The 22,576-nt window shown below is 39.9% G+C and overlaps 1 protein-coding gene across 6 annotated transcripts in view; it reads left to right on the forward strand.

Moving 5' to 3' along the window:
• LOC140728102 (intermembrane lipid transfer protein VPS13B-like) overlaps nucleotides 1–22,576 on the forward strand; it is a 1,021,046-nt gene that overhangs the window by 775,267 nt on the left and 223,203 nt on the right. For all 6 annotated transcript variants that reach the window (XM_073046336.1, XM_073046304.1, XM_073046330.1 and 3 more), the window contains exon 31: nucleotides 13,264–13,467. In XM_073046336.1, the coding sequence (XP_072902437.1) occupies nucleotides 13,264–13,467 (204 nt within the window). The remainder of the gene's footprint in view (nucleotides 1–13,263; nucleotides 13,468–22,576) is intronic.

A 22,576-nucleotide genomic window follows, 5' to 3' on the forward strand; every position in this document is an offset into this window, starting at 1 on the left:
GTGGTGTTCCACAGGGGTCTGTGTTGGGACCACTCCTTTTCACGTTATATGTCACTGATTTGGATGACAGAATTGATGGCTTTGTGGCCAAGTTTGTGGATGATATAAAGAAATGTAGAGATGCAGGTACTGTTGAGGAAGCAGGGAGTATGCAAAGGACTTCAACAGATTGGGAGAATGGGCAAAGAAGTGGCAGATGGAATATAGTGTGGGAAAATGTACAGCCATGCAGTTTGGTAGAAGGAATAAAGGCATGGACTGTTTTCTAAACAGGGAGAAAAATCAAAATTCAGATGTGCAAAAGGACATGGGAGTTTTCATGCAAGATTCCCTGAAGGTTAACTTGCAGGTTGAGTTGGTGTATGGAAGGCAAATGCAATGTTAATATTCATTTCAAGAGGACTTGAATAAAAAGCAAGAGTGTAATGCTAAGACTTATAAAGCATTGGTAAGATCACACCAGGAGCTGTGTGAGCAGTTTTGGGCCCCTTATCTTAGAAAAATGTGCTGGCATTGGAGAAGGTCCAGAGGACGTTCACGAGAATGATTCTGGGAATGAAAGGGTTAATGTGCGAAGTGCATTTGATGGTTCTGGGCTTGTATTTACCGAAGTTTAGAAGAATGAGGGGAAAATCTCATTGAAACCTACCAAATACTGGAAGGCCTAGATAGAATGGATGTGGAGAGGATGTTTCCTATAGTGTGGGAGTCTAGGTCCAGTGGGCGCAGCCTCAGAATAGAGGGAAGTCCATTTAGAACAGAGATGAGGAAGAATTTCTTTAGCCAGAGAGTATTAAACCTGTGGAATTCATTGGCACAGATGGTTGAGGAAGCCAAGTCATATCATATAAGATATATTTTAAGTGTAGATTGATAGGTTCTTGGTTAATCGGAGTGCCAAAGGTTACAAGAAGAAGGCAGGAGAATGCAGTTGAGTGGGGTAATAAATCAGCCATGTTGGAATGGCTGCAGAGTTGATGGGCTGAATGGCCTAATTTCCTACTGTGTCTTATGTGTTATGGTCTTATGGATATGCTGCAGCTAATTTTCCTTCCCTCTGGAGTCGATCTCTGGGGAAACAGTGTTAGCTTGCCCAGTGCTTCAGGTTAATAACCTTTATCATTGACCTGAAACATTACTCTGTTTTTCTGAAAATAAAAGTAGAAATGGCAGATGCTGGAAATCTGAGACAAAAACAGAAAATACTGGAAGGACTTAGTTGGTCAGGTAGTATGTATGAAAAGAAAAACAATTAACATTTTAGAGCCTTTAGAGGATCTCAGACTGAAATATTAATTTGTCACTCTTTCTACAATTGCTGGCTGATCTCCTGAGGTTTTCAAGCATTTTTTTAACTTTTATTAATTTTGTTACTCTCGCCACTGATGCTGCTTGATCTGCCAAATATCTCCAGCATTTTCTGTTTTATTTTATATTTTCAGCTTGTGTAATTTTTAGCTTTTAAATAAAAGAATAAGTAGTGTAACTGGCTCCTAAAATCACAAATTAAATCAAATTCACGCATGTATTATGGGGTCTTGACCTGAAACTTCGACTCTCCCTTTGCCTCTAAAGATATTTCAGGACCTGCTGAGTTCTTGCAGCAGTTAATTTTGTGCTTTAAGTTTCAGCATCCGCTGTCCCTTGTGCCTCACATTATGGGTTAACTCTACAATGTCTTTATAACTTTATTCATAACTTTATGAGTGCTCAGAGGATGTGCAGACCAGCTAGCAGATGTTCTCACTGACATCTTCAACATCTCCCTGAGCAGCGCCACCGTTCCAATGTGCTTCAAGGCGGCCACCATCGTCCCCGTGCCAAAGAAGTCATCAGTGTCCTGTCTAAATGACTACCGTCCCGTTGCACTTACATCCATCATCATGGTGTTTCGAGAGGCTCATCATGAGGCATATCAAGACCCTGCTGCCCCCCTCACTGGACCCCCTGCAGTTTGCGTACCGTCCCAACCGCTCAACAGATGACGCCATTGCCACCACCCTCCACCTGGCCCTAACCCACCTGGACAAAAAGGACACATATGTTCGGATGCTGTTCATAGACTTCAGTTCAGCATTCAACACAATCATCCCTCAGAAACTGACTGGAAAGCTGAGCCGACTGGGCCTGAATACCTCCCTCTGCAACTGGATCCTAGACTTCCTGACTGGGAGACCTCAGTCAGTCTGGATCGGGAGCAGCATCTCCAACAGTATCACACTGAGCACGGGGGCTCCCCAGGGCTGTGTGCTCAGTCCACTGCTGTTCACTCTGCTGACCCACGACTGTACTGCAACACCCAGCTCGAACCATATCATCAAGTTTGCCGATGACACAACTGTGGTGGGTCTCATCAGCAAGAACGACGAGTCAGCTTACAGAGAGGAGGTGCAGCGGCTAACGGACTGGTGCAGAGCCAACAACCTGTCTCTTAATGTGAACAAAACAAAAGAGATGGTTGTTGACTTCAGGAGGGCATGGAGCGACCACTCCCTGCTGAACATCAACGGCTCCTCGGTAGAGATCATAAAGAGCACCAAGTTTCTTGGTGTTCACCTGGCGGAGAATCTCACCTGGTCCCTCAACACCAGCTCCATAGCAAAGAAAGCCCAGCAGCGTCTCTACTTTTTGCGAAGTTTGAGGAAAGTCCATCTCCCACCCCCCCATCCTCATCACATTCTACAGGGGTTGTATTGAGAGCATCCTGAGCAGCTGCATCACTGCCTGCTTTGGAAATTGCGCCATCTCGGATCGCAAGACCCTGCAGTGGATAGTGAGTTCAGCTGAGAAGATCATTGGGGTCTCTATTCCCGCCATCACAGACATTTACACTACATGCTGCATCCGCAAAGGAAACAGCTTTATGAAGGACCCCATGCACCCCTCATATAATCTCTTCTCCCTCCTGCCATCTGGGAAAAGGCTCCGAAGCATTCGGGCTCTCACGACCAGGCTATGTAACAGTTTCTTCCCCCAAGCTATCAGACTCCTCAATACCCGAAGCCTGGACTGACACCTTCCCCTATTGTCCTGTTTATTATTTATTGTAATGCCTGCACTGTTTTTGTGCACTTTATTCAGTCCTGTGTAGGTCTGTAGTCCAGTGTAGCTTTCTCTGTGTATTTTTTTACGTAGTTCAGTCTAGTTTTTGTACTGTGTCATGTAACACCATGGTCCTGAAAAACTTTCTCATTTTTACTATGTACTGTACCAGCAGTTATGGTTGAAATGACAATAAAAGTGACTTGACTTGACTTTATATCTGTATTCATAACTGGCTTATTATTGACCCATGTACTCAGATAGAATGAGAAGCTTTTGTTGCATGCTACTAGAGTGATCATTCCATAACCAAGTACATCCAGGTAGAGCAAAGGGAAAACAAAAATAGTACACAGAATATATTGTGTTTAAAATACACTAATTCCAGAAGTTTTCATAGCCAGTAACACATTTAAGGTAAAAGAATTAAGGATTATGGTAAAAGAATGACACTCTGGTTTAGACCACATATGTAACACTTGTAATCTACACAGATTTTATTTGGGAATGTTTTCTTAAATCAGTCAACTTCTCCTTTCTTCATACTTCTGCTGTGCTTGGAGAAGGCAAATCTGTATGATTTTTCACATTCAGGTTCCTATTATTGGCCCCTAATGTCTATGTTAGCCAAGATTGAGTGGCCAGGATGAACGTGCTTTCCTGTACAGTGCCATTGTAGGAAATTATAGTTTTAAATAACTTTCTCAGAGTATACTGCCCTTTTTAAAGTTCAAATACACTGTGTGTTTATTGGAACATAGCTTGGAGATTAATGGTGTTATAACAAAAAAATGATACATGATAAATGATGAAATGATAATTGTTGATGTTGCTGTTCCTGCATTACCAAGAAGCATGGCTAAGGAACAATTAAAATATATAACTGTTTCGTTAAATACTTATGCTGGATAATTGCACAAGACAGAACTAATAAATCTTGCAAATGTTGTTGCTTGGGGTCAAATTTTAAAAACTAACCATTACTTAAACAATTTAGTATAAAGCCACCTTTGTTCGGGTTCCAGAGTACATGGTTGACTGCAAAACCCTTGGTCTAGTAAGTTGCTGTGTAATACCCAATGATCAGGCAGCTACAGATATGCACAAGTTTGAATTAGCTGTAATTATTCCCCAAAGATTTTGATCTATGGACTGTGTCTAAGTTGCAAAACCCATATGTGAGTGTGAAATCCAAGCTATGTGCTTATATGTAAATAGAGCCATCTGTTATATAAATACACCTGTACAATATTAGATAGGAAATAGAATAACACTTTAATTTCTTCTGTAGAATTATTAATGGCTCTCTCATTTCCTATGAGATCAATTCAAGTGGATCTTGTTAACACTGGTAATGTTTAATAATTTCTTCACAGCACAAGTACGGTATTACTGTGTCCACATAGTTGAAGAAAATACTTTAGACAGAGCAAAAGTAACAATAGAGATATAAACAAATCTCATAGAGTCATAGAATTGTTCAGCAGGGGATCAGGCCCTACCAGCCTCCATGACCATCTTGACCATCTGCACGAATCCCATTCACCTGCATTAAGGCCATACTCTTGTGTGTCTTGTTTATTGAAGTGCCTGAAGACACACAAAACTGCAGATGCTGAAATCTGTAGCAAAAAACAAACTGCTGGATGATCTCAGGCAGAATCCGTGGAGGGAAACGGATAGGCCAAGCTCGAAATGTTGACTGTCTAATACCTTCTGCAGATGCTACCTAGCTTGCTGATTTCCTCCAGAAATTTGCTTTTGCTATTTAAGTGCCAATCTAATTCTCTCTTATCAACTGGAATGGCTAACTCATTCCATCAAGACGTACAAAAAAGCTGGATGAACTCAGCAGGTCGGGCAGCATATGTTGACAGTCCTGATGAAGGGTCTTGACCCGAAACGTTGACTGCTTCTTTCAGTGGATGCTGCCCGACCTGCTGAGTTCATCCAACCTTTTTGTACATCTTGATTTGACCACAGCATCTGCAGCGTACTTTGTGTTAACTCATTCCATCACCTGGTCCGGCAGCAAATCCCAGTTATCTACCAATCTCTGTGTGAAATATCTAGTCACAAAATCAAATAGTGTCTTCCCAATATCATTAGCTAAGGATTTTAAAATTGGTTCCATATCCACATGCTTAAGGAAAATACTTACTTGGATGTCCTGGGCATTTGCCATAGCACTTATCGATGGCACGGCAGTTGCTGCAGTCTCATGGCTTCTGGGACCTGCAGTCAATTATGACCTTAGTTGTCTGTATAGAGTTTGTATGATTTCCTTGTGACTGCATAGGTGTCAACCTGATGTTCTGCTTTCCTCCCATTTCACAAAGATGTGCTGGTAGCTTAATTGGCAACTGATAGGATTTCTCTGCTGGGAGCTGGCATCAGAATCAGGTTTATTATTACTGACATAAGTTGTGAAATGTGTTTTTTTTTGCAGCAGTACAGTACAAGACATAAAAGTTACTATAAGTTATGAAAATTAACATATAGTGCAAAAAATGAATAATGAGATAGTGTTCGTGCATTCATTGACTGTTCAGAAATCTGAAGGCAGAGAGGAAGAAGCTGTTCTTAAAATATTGAGTGTGGGTCTTCTGGCTCCTGTGCAACACACACAAAGTTCTGGAGGAATTCTGCAAATCAGGCAGCATCAATGGAGTGAAATAAACAGTCGATGTTCCTCTCCATAGATGCTGCTTGACCTGCTGAGTTCCTCCAGCATTTTGTGCGTGTTACTCTGGATTTTCAGCATCTGTAGAAACTTGTGTTTATGACTTCTGGCTCCTGTCCCTCCCAGTGTTAGTAACAAAAATAACGCATGTGTCAAATGGTGAGGTCTTTAATGACTTGCAAGGTCAAATGGTAATCCAAATATGCTTGTAGGTAGGGCCCATTTAATTCCTTGTGCCATCATTCTCCCTGTTTTCTCTGATCTTTTACTGCTGGATCCTGGACCCGTGCTGATCCCACAGCTCCCTAACTGTCCTCCTAGATGATGACATTCCCACCAAAGCCTGGAAGTAATCTTTGAGGTCTCCATTACTCTGGACTGAAAATCTATTGCTTTATTTCTCTAACTGCGTCTCTCAGCTTTAGTCCAGAACCCCATGATTTGCAAGTTCCTGAGCTAGTTTATTCATGGCCTGTGTTTAGCTGACTGAGGCTAATCTTTTGTGTACAGCAGAGTTTTACAAGGAGACACGCATTAGCCTCTGCACGCATCACTAGTCCACTGTGCCTTTTCAGGCAATGAAATTATCTAGGCTCCTGTTTTGAGTGTACCAAACTCTCTGGAGTGTATTGTCAATGTAACAGATTGTATATAAAACACACAAAATACTGGAGGAACTCAGCCGGTCAGGCAGCATCTGTGGAGGGAGATAACAGTCAACTTTTCAAGTCAAGACACTTCATCAGGACTCTCTGTTGACTTGAAACATCAACCATTTATTTCATTCCATAGATGCTACCTGACCTGCTGAGTTCCTCCGGTATTTTGTGTGTGTTTCTCAAGAATTCCATCATCTGCAGAATCTCTTGTGTCTGCGATTTTATATGCTGTCTGCCCTCCTTATCCGCAGGGGATTGATTCCGGGACCCCCCACAGATACCAAAAAACGCGCATGCTCAAGTCAATGGACTTTAGGACCCAGCAGAGCTCCAGACCTTATTTAACCTGTCTCAGTGCGGTGGACTTTAGGACCCAGCTGAGCTCGGGACCCACTGCCCGCAGTGTTTCTGTTCCGGAAAATTATCATGGTTGAAAATAAAGTGGAAATAATAGAGATCAGAAAGAGGTGAAATGCCATTGTTCATTAGAAAAGCATTAGGCTACAGTCGGTCAATGATTGGAACAATTTTAAAGGATAAAGTGAGAATAATGGAGCATGTGAAGGCCCTGCCCCGATGAAAGCTACAATTATTACTAAGCAATGCAATGGTTTAATTATTGAAATACATACGTTCCTTACATGTTTTAAATGCATAGAAAGGAAAATCTGTATATATTTATTTTTATACACACACACACACACACACACACACACACACACACACACACACACACACACACACACACACACACACACACACACACACACACACACACACACACACACACACACACACACACACACACACACACACTATATACAAAGACAAACGTCTGACTGACACTAAATAATACCGGATGTACCTGTTCCGACATAGAGAGCTTACTGTTTTTTTAAATTCCTGAACTGCAGTAACCTATGCACGTCCTCCCATATACTTTAAATCATTTCTTGATTACTTACAATACCTAATACAATGTAAATGCTATGTAAATAGTTGTTATACTGTATTGTTTAAGGAATAATGACCAGAAAAAAAAGTCTGTGCATGCTCAAACAAGTGCTGGAGAGAGAACTTCAGGGTTTTCCCGATCTGCGGTTGGTTGAATCCGCACATGCGGAACCCGCAAATAAGGAGGGCCGACTGTATTTGGAGAAGCCATTTACAAGTTAGTGCATTTTCTGTGCAAGATTTAATTCTAACATGGAAGGGGGTTTTGGACACTGTACAATTCCAAGTGCTCAAGATTTGAAATCCCATACCTTTGTTCCTCTACTTATTTAGAAACTAGCATCTTTGTTGGCTTGATTTACTCCTTTATCCTTGTAGCTTATCCACTCTTTTCTCCCTGCTGTTCAACTTGTTCAGAAGTCCCACCTCCTATTCCATCAATCCTTTTCCATCTCTGCCTCCTTAGCACTCATATTGGTTAATGGGGATCATCTGCTTTATCTTTAAATCTGCTGTTTTCATTCTTCTTAAAAGAGACTGAAGTGATGGGGTGAAGCTCAGTGGGGATTCATAACGGGCCAGTCACAGTAACGAGTATAGTGCAGGAAAGGATGCATCAGTGGTCCAAGCCAAAGGTATCTCATACATTTAACTTGGCCAAAACATTGGTAGTGGTATTGCTGTTGGTTTATTATTGTCACATGCACTGTGATACAGTGAAAAGATTTTGTTTGTATGCAATCCAAACAGATCATGTCATACATTATTACATCGAGCTACTAAAAAGAAAATAGAATGCAGATTTAGTGTTGCTGCATATATCTCATCCATTATGTTCAACCATGCTCTCTCCACCTCAAACTGAATTCTTTGCTCCCCGTCCATATGAACCCCAGGTATTTATTCTCCTTATCTTATGGACCTCGAATTCAACCTTAATGCTTGTGCCAATCACTTCGACCATGTGTATTTGACTTCTGTGGAATTTCCTCTTTATATTTCTTCCTTCAGCATTCTCCTTTAAAAAGCTTTTTTAAATACATCCCTTTGACCAAGTTTTCAGCTATCCTTCCACATCTCCTTCTTTATGGTCTGGTGTCTGTTTTCCATATGCTTGCCTGTAAAATGCCTTGGGAGTTTTCCTTCAGATTAAAGGCATTGCACAACTCCCAAGTCATTGCTGCTGCAGTGCACTGGTGCTGTGTGTGTATGAGAAACAATGTGCCTGAGTGAAGCCTGCAATGCGCAAGGGTTCACCATTCCTGGTGCAAGGAGGCCCAAAGTGGGTGCAACAAAAGCACCAGGTAGAATAGCAACACTGAATGATGCAGATGAGCATTATAAAAACTACTGCGGAGAAGAGTGGAGGTTGATCCAATAGCTTATGTTCATAGAGCACTTTTAACACTGTAAAAGGAGACTGAAGTAATGTGGTGAAGATCATTGTACTTCTTGGAAGTTTTAACAGGCAGAGAATATTGACTGTAGATCCTCTGATACAATGCATGCCATTGAAGACCCAAAACTTGTTCAGAGAGGTATATAATAAAACAGAATTCCAGAGTTTGGGTGCATGGCTATCAGTAATGCAGTACAAGTGGTCGGAATTGGTGCAGCTCAAAGTAAAGGGCCGGAGGGCTGGAGGTGTTTATTACAGAAGTCGGGGTGGCAATTGGACTATTGGTAAACTTGAAAGCAGGCACAAAGATTTCAAGCAATGAATTCTAAGCTATTGGTTCAACAGTTATCTATATGGAAAAATCAATGCTCCCTTATGCAGTTCATTAGGTGTAGATAGAGATGAGTGAACTCTTGGAAATGTTGCCAAGTTTAATTTTCCTCATCCTTTGATTAATTTTGCTGTGCAAGTCACAGTGCTCTGGATTCAAATTGAACAATCTTTCTTATGGTGAAAATGTGCTCTGGCATTTCATCAGCATATTTCCAAATGCACTGCTTGTGTGTGCAGAAGTACTTGCCCATGTCTTCATGCTAAATGAAGAGATTCCTTCACACAATCATATTGACAGTTTGTTTTTTCTGAGAAAGCAGCAGAACTGCTTAAGGGGCGAGTGAAGACAGAGACTCCCACAACATGTAAGAAGTAGCTCATCAAGGACTTGAATTGCCAAGGCAAGGCATTGCAGGCTATAGGCTAGTTAGGATTAATACTATGGGTACTTGCTGGCTAACATGGATGTGGTGGGCTGAAGGGTCTGTTTCTGAGCTGTATGACTCTGCACACTTAGTCCTGAACAAGAGGAAAATTATCAAGTTCTGAAAAAGAAACTAATGCTAATTACATAGGGAAAGTTGAAATTGAGAAACAGAAGGTGCCACACAATGCTTAAAGCAAATAATTGAGGGTGATTTCCTGTCCCAACAACTTTTAAGATGCAGATAAAATGAGAAAGGAAAAATCAAACAAAAGAGGAAGTGTATAATGGATTGGAAAGCAAGGTAGATCAAATAAATGACCATAAGACATAGGAGCAGAATTAAGCCATTCAGCCCATCGAGTCCACTCCACCATTTCATCATGGCTGATCCCAGATGCCATTCAACCCCATACACCTGCCCTCTCACCATATTCCTTGATGCCCTGACCAATCAGGAATCTACTAACTTCCACTTTAAATATACCTATAGACTTGGCCTCAACTGCAGTCTATGTCAGAGCATTACACAGATACACTACTCTTTGGCTAAAAAGGTTCCTCCTTACTTCTGTTCTAAAAGGTCACCTCTCAATTTTGAGGCTGTGCCCTGTAGTTCTGGATACCCCCACCAGAGGAAACATCCTCTCCACATCCACCTTATCTAGCCCTTCCAACATTCGGTAGGTTTCAATGAGATAGCCACGCATTCTTCTAAATTCCAGTGAGTACAGGCCCAAAGCTACCAAGCGCTCCTCATATGTTAACTTTTTCATTCCAGGAATCATTATCGTGAACCTCCTCTGGACTCTCCAATAACAATCATTCCTTTCTGAGCTAAGAGGCCCAAAGCTGTTGACAATACTCCAAATGTGGCCTGATTCATGTCTTATATGAGAGTAGAATACAGGGTGTTGGTAATGGAAGAAATAAAGAAAATAAAACCAGCTCCTAAAATAGTTGAACTCATGTTGAATCCAGAAAACTATATTGTGCTGGTTGTAAGATAAGCTACATTAGAATAATGTAGGTGGCTTAAAACATGAGTAAGTTGATCAGTGATCAGATAATGAGATTCTTGCTTGTGGACTGAACTGATATTAAAGAAGTCATCGGTCTTCAGTTATTCTTCAAAGACAGATGAAGCCATGTTATAAACAGCAGATTTATTAGCTTTTGTAGAATTCCAGACATATAACTTTGTGAATTTGATGGTGGGGTGAGATTCAAAATCATATACTGTAATGCTATATTGCAGTGTACTTCTGCTGCATAACAACAGATGCCATGTCATTTAAGTCAGTGATAATAAACCTGATTTTGATTCATGTCCTGGCTTGGTTGCCCAGGCCATTGGATCTTAGCTTAATCTCATAACCAGTATGTTGCCAAAACCTCATGAGATAATTTGATATGAAAGAATTGAGACTCAGTGTGTTAACAACTCAACTTTAACCACCCTTCTCGGCATAGAAGGGAAAATCAAAAACCAAACCATTGTTGCATGACCTCATATTGACTGTGAGCTCATCATTGAAGCATTGAATGCTCAGCATTAAATGACAAAATTTTCATAACACAGTTTATGTTAATTCTGATCAATCTTTTCTAATTACTTATCTTTTTTAATCTATAAAACCTTAGCTGTTCTAAGGTTAACAATTCTTCTGTTTACCATATCTTAAATCAAACAGAATACAGTTTTGTTCTAAACTAAAGATATCATCTTTGTAATGGGATCACCTGAGAAAAAGAAGTGAAACATATTTAGTTTATAAAATGTTAAACACATCTTGAAATATTTAAGGACTGGTATTTTATAAACACAGTACCTTTTTTTGTACAGTTGTGAATTGGGAATTAAGCAAACAAATTCTAATGGTATGAACTGTATGCAGTGATAATTTCAGGCATATATGCCTGGAAATTGAAGTGCACACTCTTGTGATTTGCTGAATATGCAGTATGTTGTGTACAGAGTTATTGTCCATCTCGATCTCCTGAGAGGTTTTACAGAACTGGGCAGTATGTTAAAAGCAGCACATTGGGGCTTGACACACAAAGCACTGTGATGGCTGCATTCAGAATTGGAGCTGCTGCAAAGCTGCTGTGCTGTCTACTGCTGGATAAGTATGCACCTTGCTAGCACAGTACTGTGATCACCAAGGCTGCTGTGGAAGTGAATGTTTTGGGGTGGGTGTTTCATGCTCTTTAATGTGTCAAGGGCCATAAGATCATACATCATAGGAACAGAAGTAGGCCATTTGGCCCACTTAGTCTGTTCTGCCATTTAGTCATTGCTGATTTATTTTTCCTCTCAACCCCTTTCTCTTGACATCTCCTCATAATCTTTGGTGCTCACACTAATCAAGAGTCTATCAACCTCTGCTCTAAATATGCCACAATGAATATGTGGCAATGAATTTGACAGGTCCACCACCCTCTGGTTAAAGGGATGTCCTTCTATTCCAAGTCTGTACTCTCTGGTCCTAGACTATTCCATTAATGGAAACATTCTCTCCATGTATAATCCAGTTTGTTGTGGTGTGTGACAGACCTCTCTTCACACACACCACACAATGAATTCATCTGATCAACTCGTACCAGGATTGGTACAAAGCAATTGTGAGGTGCAGGTGGGTAAAAGGGCTTGTGATTATTATGTGCAGCTCACAATCGATTTAAAAATATTGCATTTACTAAACTACATAACTGTAGCTGCCAATATAAAGTGTACTTGGGAGATGCTATTGGTGGAATTTCAGTGTGATAGTGCAGCTCACATAAAACAACCTCCCTTCCATAGACCCTCTCTACACTTCTTACTACCTCAGTAAAGCAGCCAAAATTATCAAGGACCCAACTACCCAGGACATCTCCCTTCTCCCTCCTCCCTTCAAGCAGTAGAAAAAAAAGTCTAAAACAGGAGCTCCCAACTGTTTTTTATGCCATGGACCCCTACCATTAACTGAGGGGTCCGTGCACCCCAGGTTGGGAAGCTCTGGTCTAAGAGGATGTATCACCGTGCTTAATGACATCTTCTATCCCACAATGATAAGACTACTGAATTAGCATCTTTTATAAAAAGGTGGACCATTAACCTCATAATCTGCCATGTCTTAGCCCTTGCAACTTATTTTTTGCTGCATTGCACTTCAGCTGTAACTGTAGTATTTTATTTTGTTTTCTGTTGTTCTTTGTTCCCATTTACTATCTCAATGCACTGAAGTGATGAAATGATCTGCATGGATGGCATGCAAAGCAAACTTTTTCACTGTGCATCTGTACATGTGTCAATAATAAACTCCTTACCAATTTCAAATGCCATCTCATTCCTGAACCATAACTGACGTACTACTACTTTTATTTTATCAGTTGACAACAAAGATTTTACATTTGCCTTGATGCTTAAATTTAAGTAGGCAGTGGAAGAAATAAAGGATGTTGTATCATTGTGTGTGCCTGCCATTGCCTTTTGGGGGAATCACACTTAGAATTGCCCAGGTTCAACAGTTCCTCTCAGAAACAATTATGAGCATCATCAAATCTGTGCAAAGTAACTCGTATGTGTGACTTACAGAGAGAAAGCATGTGGAGATTAGCCCAATTTCTAGAGAACGCAGTTCACTTTTTCAATAAATATTTAATGGTATCCCTTCCTTAACAACTTGCTTCGCTGGGATATTTAGGATGATTTGCTCTTTTACTTAGGCATTCTGTTAAATGTTTAGATACAGATAGAATGCTCACTGTTTTTTATCCACCACAGGAAAGCTCTGAATTTGGGAATACTGCGAGACCCAGGATCCGAAGTTGAAGACAGGCAATACCAAGTTGACCTGCAATCCATTACCATTGGAACAGCTTTCTGGGATCAGCTGAAGCCTGAAAAAGAAGTTAGCAAAGGAGGACTTTGTGCAGAAAATGAAAGGAATTATCAGAATCCAGCACTGGAATGGAATATGGCCAGTAGGTGAGTGAGTCTTTGGAATTTATAAGATGTTGGATGAACCCCCTGGCTTAAGTCTTCTCAAACAATGTTTCTACTTCCTTCTCATGAAGTATATTTTGGATCTGAACAAGCAACATAAAAGTATATCCAACTCTCCATTGGCTATCTTAAATTTATCCACTCCGGTTATCATTCCTTCATCAGTAGAAACATTTTCTCCCTCATAAACCCTTCATCCAAGTGAAGCCTCTATTAAATCCAGTTTTGATGGTTAAATTTCTAAAATCTCTTTCTAAATCAGGTTATGGAATATTCAATTCTCTTTTGGATTTTATACAGTCTTTGAAAATGTTCTTTAATTCTATACAGAACATTCTTAACTCCCAAAAGACATCATTTGCATCAGAGTGTTTGAAGACCTACTTGAAATTTATCCCCTTTGTGTGATCACTAGTAACACACAGGATGTGAAAATCTGCCGATGTTGGAATCTAGAGCAACATACACAAGTTGCTGAAGGAACTCAGTAGGCCAGGCAGCATCTATGGAAAAGAATAAACAGTCAATATTTCAGACTGAGGCCTTTCATCAGGACTGGAAAAAAAGAAGAGAAATTAGAGTAAGAAGGTGGGAGAAGGGGAGGAAGAAATACAAGGTGGTAGGTGATAGGTGAAACTGGGAGAGGGACAGGAGCCACTTGTGACCTGAGCTTAATGTTTTTCCAACTCACTGCAAATAGTAGAGGCCAAATCCTTCCATTGTTTTAAATTGCAGCAGATGTGTCCTTTAAAATTACATTGTAAAGTGGATTTTGTGTTTTTACTGTAACTGCACACAGCCTCTTCTATCAATCCAGACAGCAAGTAAATAAATATTCATGGTGGAGATTTACCTTTTGGGCTCTTTGGAGTTAAGTTTTTAGAGTTCATCGTTCAGCAACTGCTTTCAAATTAAAGTTCATTTGAGAACATTATGTAGGAGTAAGCTGTAGGCATTTGTAATTGTATATATTCTGGATATGTAGTTTGAAAAAACAAACCACAGGTGGTCTTCTCTGAAGGGTGGATGATCAAACAGTGGGGTTAGAAGGTGCCTTCCACTCATCACTCACTGTTTAACTTTTGGAAGAGATTAGAAAATGGACTGCAGTGCTATTTCAGTAACTCTGGGCAGAGGAAATGCATTACTGAGATAAAACCAAATGGAAATTAGTTCCATTAGAACATTAATAGGAGGAAGCCATGAAGGGTGATGGTCACGACCTGTAAATTAATACATTAACATGAGTGCATCATATCTAAATAAATACTGGCCAGAACTGTATTGGGACAGACTTTCATAGAGCTTTAAGTGCAGTTGCTGGTGCTAATGCCAACAATTCTAGCCATTGATGTGACACATACATGGAGTATCTTTATTTAAGTTTTATTGCTCACATGTTTCTTGTAGTCATCAGTTATATAGGCATATATGTGGTAATATTGGAATGTTGTGTTAGATAGAAAGTTGCGGAAATAGTCTTGAATTAGTGTTTGAAGTATGTTGTGATTAACCCCCTTTTATCCAAAAGCGGAAGTGTGTGTTTATCTTTAAAACTGTGACATGTTTGCTTAAGCAAAGTTTAAGTACTAGTTGATTGTCTGATCATCAAGTGATCATGAAACTGGCCTTCAACTGTTGTAAATAGATACAAATGAAATCTGTAACTTCCTAAATAGCTTCCTGAATAAAGGCATTTTCAGCCACGTTGCCCTTTTGAATACAAAATGATGCTCTGGTATTACAGCAAAAGCTAAATTAATTTAAATAACATCTCACAGATTTATCTGAGCTAAAGGTTAATTTTTGAATACATATCATCTTTACTCCAAAGTAAATCACAGCACGATCTCTGGGTGTGAAATTCTTGCAAATGTCTTTCCTTTTTCCTCTATTTTCTTTCTATGACCTATGGACTACATTGACTTCTGGCCTAAAAGTAGCATAATTTTATAATTTCCATATGTGTTTCACATAGAGGCACTTCCGCAAACTCCCACAACCCACCACTGATCCTGCGTTTTCAGTATCTGAGGTCGAAGAGAGAGTATCATTCAGGAGGGTGAACGCACAAAAAGTATCTGGCCCAGATGAGGTACCTGGCTGAGTAATAAGGACCTGTGTTCATCAACTGGCTGGAGTATTCACTGAGATCTTTAACCTCTCACTTTGGCTTCAATTGTACTGGTGCCTAAGAAGAACGTGGTAATCTGCCTCAATGACTATCTTCCAGTCGAACTTACATCCAGTGATGAAACGTATCAACTCTTGCCTGAGAAGCAATTTGGATCTCCTCCAATTTGCCTACTAGCGCAGTAGGTCCACAGCAGATGCCATTTCATTGGTTCTTCACCCAACCCTAGAGCATCTGGACAGCTAAAATTCATACATGAGGATCAAAGTCCAAAGTACATTTATTATCAAAGTATGTATACTATATACAACCTTGAGATTCAGCTCCTTACAGACTGCCACAAAACAAAGAAAGCCAATACAACTCGTGAAAAAAAGACCATCAAGCACCAAATGTGCAAAAAGCAAAAGCAAATCATGTAAGCAACGAAAGCAAACAAACAACTGAAGCTGACAAATGTGAGTCCACAGCCACGAAGCCAATCATCACTGCAAATGATTCAGCAGGCCACAGCCTCAGTTCAGCACAGAGATGAGTAAACCTTGCATAACAGTGAGCTAAACTAACCCATCCCATGACACCCTGACCTTTACAATGGGTCATTCCTCCCTCAACCTATGGTCTCACTTCTAAGGACCATCTTATGTTCTTAATATTTATTGTTTTTTTATTTATTATTATTATTTCCTTTTTTCTTTCTTTTTGTGTTTGCACAATTTGTTATCTCTTGCACACTGGCTGTCTGCCCTTTTGGTGTGGTTTTTCATTGATTCTATTATGGTTATTGGATTTACTGAGTATGCCCACAAAACATGAATCTCAGGTTTTTTATGGTGACATAAGTGCACTTTGATAATAAATGTACTTTGAACTTTGAAACTTCCACACCTGATTGTCATGGATAAAAGCAGAACAGCAGAGAAGTTGAAAATTTAATATTAAAACATGAACCAAAATTCTCAAGCAAGTCAGGCATTATCTATAGAGAGAGAGATACTGAGTTAATGTTTTAAATCACGGACTTTTCTTTGGAACTGAGAAAAGTTAAAGCTAAAATAAGGTTTAAGATACAGAGGAAGGGGAGGAGAGAGCAGCCTTAGTTAGGATTAAATGAAGTAAAATTTATTCTCACATGCACAAGTATAGTGCAATACATGTACACTGAAGTAGCATCACAGGTTCAGACACCACAAAGAATATAGTTTGCTGAAGTTTTACAATAAAGTGAAGAAAAGGGGCTATGCAAAATGAGCCGTCAGTGCAAAACTGCACAATCAGAGACAAGTCTGTTGTAGTGCAAGTGCTAGTCCATTGCTTAACGCAGAAGAGACTAAATAGCAGAAAGGATGATGGGCATAGGGAACTGAAGCATGCAAAGAAGTAAAGGACAGGCCAAGTGGATGTGTCCATGTGAAAATACGAACTTATGTTAACGTTTACCATCAAATCAAAGGTAAATAAAAGAGCAATTGTTATGATCTGAATTTGTTGAATTCAGTGCTGTTAAGTCAGTTGTAAAATGCCTTCCTGGAGCTTTCTTTATGTTTATTGGAACAGTGGAAGAAGGCTAAGAACAAAAGGTCAGAGTTAGTCAGATGGAGAGTCAGTGTGTTTAGTTTTTACACTGCTCTTCTGTGAGTGTTCTTATTAAGAGTCTACTGAAAATCCTAATATATTAGTTTCCTTTCATTTATTAAATAACATTCTCATGGATATCTAATAGATTAGTCAAACATAATTTCCCTCATTTCAATCCATGTTGATTCTACTTAATTATATTATTTAGCAAGGGTCTTGCTATTACACTTGATCACCTCCTTCCCTCCCACAAGAAGGCTGTTCCAGATCATGGCTCAACCCAGCCTTTCCAATCTTGAGCAGACTCCTGTCCATTGATATAAGTGGTATTATGTACTTTCTAGTGGCTGGGACCCTGCTCCTTCATTTTCTAGGCTTGTTGCTGATTTCTCAAGCCCTGACCATTGCCCATCAACCATCCATTTACACTCAACCTATGTAAATTCCGTTGTTTATTCTCCCCACATTCTCATCAACTCCTCCCAGATTCTTACCACACAACTTCACATGAGGGACAATTTACTGTGACCAACCTGCACAGCTTTGGGATGTGGGTGGAAACTGAAGAATGTAAAAAAAAAACCAGATAGTCACAGGAAGATTGAGAAAACTCCACACAAAAGCACTAGAGATTGAACATGGGCAGTTAGAATTGTCAGATTAGCTGTGACACTGTGCAGACCAACTTTGACAAAATTCTTTCATAACAATTTGTCCGTTGGCCTTTTCGGATATTCTGTTAATGAGGGGAAACATGTTTGTGATTTTCTTTGGGAGCTGAGGAACTGGCAGTCCAAGTTAGCACCACAGAGAAAGTTTGAATCAAGCAGTGGGTGCTATCTAGAGATTTAAATTACTATCTTTATCTCCTTGCCTGATATAAATTGAGGAAGCTGGTTCACATTAACACTGAGCTACACATCTCCAGTGAACACATTTGAGATGCAGTCAGAACTGGAATGAACTATGTTTTGTTATAGTCCATGGATATGGTATTAGTTCTATCATGTGCAAAGCTGTCTGAAATTTTAGTTTTGGGAAATAAGCTGTGTTGTAACAAATTTGAAATTATAATCGGTAGCTTCTTGTCATTCAGAAATGACAAAACATATGTAGTGAGGAGACTTGATTCCTTATTTGAGAGAGAAACAGCAAGGATTGTTGTTATTTTCTTTCTGCTTTTTTACCTCTACTTCTGTCGACCTCTTCATCTCTCTCTCTCTCTCACTCTCACTCTCACTCTCTCTCCTTCCATCTCACTGTACTTTGGTTGTTCTCTTCTTTTGAATCAGACATTAATTAAAGCACCTATTTATCTTCTCAATTGAATATAAATAGTAATCAATAAAATGTAGAAAATGGAAATTTGAAATAAAAATGCAGGAAACACAGCATGTCAGGTATAATCTGTGGAAGGAGACATGTTGCATTTCTGAGAAGTTTTATTGGTTTGTGGTTCACAACTACTGAGTGTATTCAGCAGTTTCTGTTTTAATTATGAATGTATAAGTTTCAAGAGGAATTGTCCCAAAATTTTAGCCCACATTTATTCCTCAAACAACACTCTATATATTTATTTATCTGAAAGGTATTTATCCCAGATGATCATGTAGGTTGAAAGAACTAGAGATATTTAATGAGGATAGGCTTCTAAAATATTGGAGGATTTTAGGACTGTAGTGAACAGTCACACAAGAAGACATGAGGCCCCCACCGTCATCCCACTGAATGGTGGGGCCTGTTAGAAGGGACAATTGGTCTGCTTTTGCTTCTACTTTCATATATCACTGAAGCTATGACTATACTTCGGAAATAACTCCATTATGTGCAACATTTTGCGACATCTCTGAATTGTGAAATTACTTTTTAAATTCCACTCTTCTATATGACACGTTACAATCTTGCATGCAGCTTTACATATTACTCCATAAGTTGCGAACCATCCTTCAGAGCAATGGGTGCCTATCAATTTTCTGCAATTTAATCTGAATTTTACAGAAAGAATGAATAGGTTAGGACTTTATTCCCTAGAGAACAGAAGAATGAGGGGGCATCTGATAGAGGTATTCAAACTTATGAGGGGTATAGATAGGGTAAATGCATGCTGGCTTCTTCCCCTCAGGTTGAGTGAGACTAGAACTAGGGGCTATGGGATTGAGGGTAAAAGGTGAAATATTTAAGGGGGATCTCAGGGGAAACTTCTTTATTCAGAAAGTGGTGCAAGTGTGGAATAAGCTGCCAGCGGAAGTGATAGATGCAGGTTTAATTGTAACATGTAGGAGAAGTTTGGATAGGTAAATAGATCAAAGAGGTTTGGAGGGTTATGCTGTAGGTGCAGGTAGATGGGACTGAGCAGAAGATTGGGTCAACATGGACTGTGTGGGCCAAAGGGCCTGTTTCCATGCGATTGTGCTCTATGACTATTACTTTAAAATAATCATTTGAATTGATCACTTTCAGCAAGGAGTGTTTATAAGCTTCATGTGTTGGTTGTGGACCAGCCTTATTTGACTTGGCATGCAGATAGAACTTTACTCACATCTCTTCATAAGTTCCTCCCCAAGGGAGTCTCGGAATACTTTGTTATACAGAACTTACAATTCCTTCCTTTTATCAAGTCCCACATGCTTCAGAAGTGTATCTTAGATTCCACTTTGCAGATGTAAAGAAAGATCTGTTTTTACATCAGCAGCTAAATTCTTATGAAATTCAAGTCAACTAATTCAAATCTTATGGGGCAAGGGCTCTTGAAAATCCTGCCATGAATCTGGGATTAGCAAACTAAATTATTCAGTGCTTACTTTACTTGTACCATCTGGTGGAGTACAGTGTAACATCACGACCAAATTCAGGACTAAATTGAAAGCTTCGTTTAAATGAATTATTTTTGAATATATTTGTAAAATGCTGCTTGAGATAACTTGTTAAAGCACACTAATTCAAAATCAATATATAGAGGTACCTACAAGAGAGGATGCAATACTTGTTCTCCTATAAAGGAACCAGCCAGGCCAGGTGACAGAAATATGTGTAGGCGAACATTTTGGGTCCAGTGACCATAATGTCATTCGTTTCAAGTTAATTATGGATAAGGGTAGGTCTGGTCCTTGAGTTGAGGTTCTAAATTGGAGAAGGGCCAATTTGGTGGAAATGAGAAAGGATCTAGGAAGAGTGGATTGGGATAAGTTGTTTACTGGCAAGGATGTGTTCAGTAAGTGGAAGGCCTTAAAAGGCAAAATTTTGAAGGTGCAGAGTTTGCATGTTCCTGTCAGGTTTAAAGGCAAAGTTAACAGGCATAGGGAACCGTGGTTTTCAAGGGATATTGTTAATCTGGTTAAGAAAAAGAGAGAGGTGTATAGCAGGTATAGGCAACAAGAAACAAATGAGGTACTTGAAGAGTATAGAAAATGTAAGAAAATACTAAGGAAGGAAATCAGGAAGGCAAAAAGAAGACACAAGGTTGCTTTGGCAGATAATGTGAAGGTAAACCCGAAGGGTTTCTACAAGTATATTAAGAGTAAAAGGTTAGTAAGGGACAAAATTGGTCCCTAGAAGATCAGAGTGGTTGTCTATGTGTGGAGCCTCATGAGATGGGGGAGATCTTAAACAGTTTTTTTGCATCAGTATTTACTCAAGAAACTGGCATAGCATATATGGAAGGAAGGGAAACAAGCAGTAGTGTCATGGAATATATAGAGATTAAAAAGGAGGAGGTGCTTGCTGCCTTACAGCGAATAAAGATAGATAAATCCCCTGGGCCCGACGTGATATTTCCTCAGACCTTCAGAGAGACTAGTGTAGAAATTGCAGGAGCCCTGGCAGAAATACTTAAAATGTCCTTAGCCACGGGTGCGGTGCCGGAGGATTGGAGGGTAGCTCATGCTGTTCCGTTGTTTAAAAAAGGCTCCAAAAGTAAACCAGATAATTACAGGCCAGTGAGCCTGACATCAATAGTAGGTAAATTATTGGAAGGTGTTCTGAGAGATCAGATATACAAGTATTTGGACAGCCTGATTAAGGATTTGGCTGATTTGGCTGATTAAGGATAGTCAGCATGGCTTTGTGCGTGGTAGAATGTGTTTAAAGAATCTTGTAGAGTTTTTCGAGGAGGATACCAAGAAAGTAGATGAAGGAAAAGCTGTGGATGTTGTCTACATGGACTCTAGTAAGGCCTTTGACAAGGTCCCACATGGGAGGTTAGTTCAGAAGGTTCAGACACTAGGTATCCATGGAGAGGTTGTAAATTGGATTCGAAATTGGCTGTGTGGGAGAAGACAGAGAGTGGTAGTGGGTGATTGCTTCTCAGACTGGAGGCCTGTGACTAGTGGTGTGCCTCAGGGATCTGTGCTGGGACCAATGTTGTTTGTTGTCTATATCAGTGATCTAGACGATAATGTGGTAAATTGGGTCAGCAAGTTTTCTGATGACACTAAGATTGAAGGCGTTGTGGACAGCGAGGAGGGCTTTCAAAGCTTGCAGAGGGATCTCAGCCAACTGAAAAAATGGGACAGAAAATGGCAGATGGAATTTAATGCAAACAAGTGTGAGGTGTTGCATTTTGAAAGGATAAATCAAGATAGGACATACACAGTAAATGGTAGGGCACTGAGGAGTGCGGAGGAACAAAAGGATCTGGGAGTTCAAATACATAGTTCCCTGAAAGTGGCGTCTCAGGTAGTCTGGGTTGTAAAGAAGGCTTTTGGTATCCTGGCATTCATAAATCGAAGTATTGAGTATAGGAGTTGGAATGTTATGGTGAGGTTGTATAAGACATTGGTGAGGCCAAATTTGGAGTATTGTGTGCAGATCTCGTCACCTAACTATTGGAAGGCTATCAGTAAGATTGAAAGAGTGCAGAGATGATTTACTAGGATGTTGCCGGATCTTTAGGAGTTGAGTTACAGGGAAAGATTGAACAGGTTAGGACTTTATTCCTTGGAGTGTAGAAGAATGGGGGTGGGGGGGGATTTGATAGAAGTTTACAAAATTATGAGGGGTATAAGCAGAGTAAATGTGAGTAGGCTCTTTCCACTTAGATTAGGAGAGATAGATATGAGAGGACGTGTCTTTAGGATGAAAGGAGAAAGGTTTAGGGGGAACTTTAGGGGGGACTTCACTCAGAGTGGTGAGAGTGTGGAATGAGCTGCCATCTGAAGTGGTAAATGCGCGCTCACTCTTAAGTTTTAAGAATAAATTGGATAGATATGTGGATGGGAGAGGTCTGGAAGGTTATGGACTGGGTGCAGGTCAATGGGACTAGAGGAATAAAGTTTTGGCACAGACTAGAAGGGCTGAATGTCCTGTTTTCTGTGCTGTGGTGTTCTATGGTTCTAAATGGTTCTGAGGCAAGAGGTCATTAACAGAAGAGGACTTTTGGAA

This window comes from Hemitrygon akajei, chromosome 1, assembly GCF_048418815.1.
Source record: "Hemitrygon akajei chromosome 1, sHemAka1.3, whole genome shotgun sequence".
NCBI classification, from domain to species: Eukaryota; Metazoa; Chordata; class Chondrichthyes; order Myliobatiformes; family Dasyatidae; genus Hemitrygon; species Hemitrygon akajei.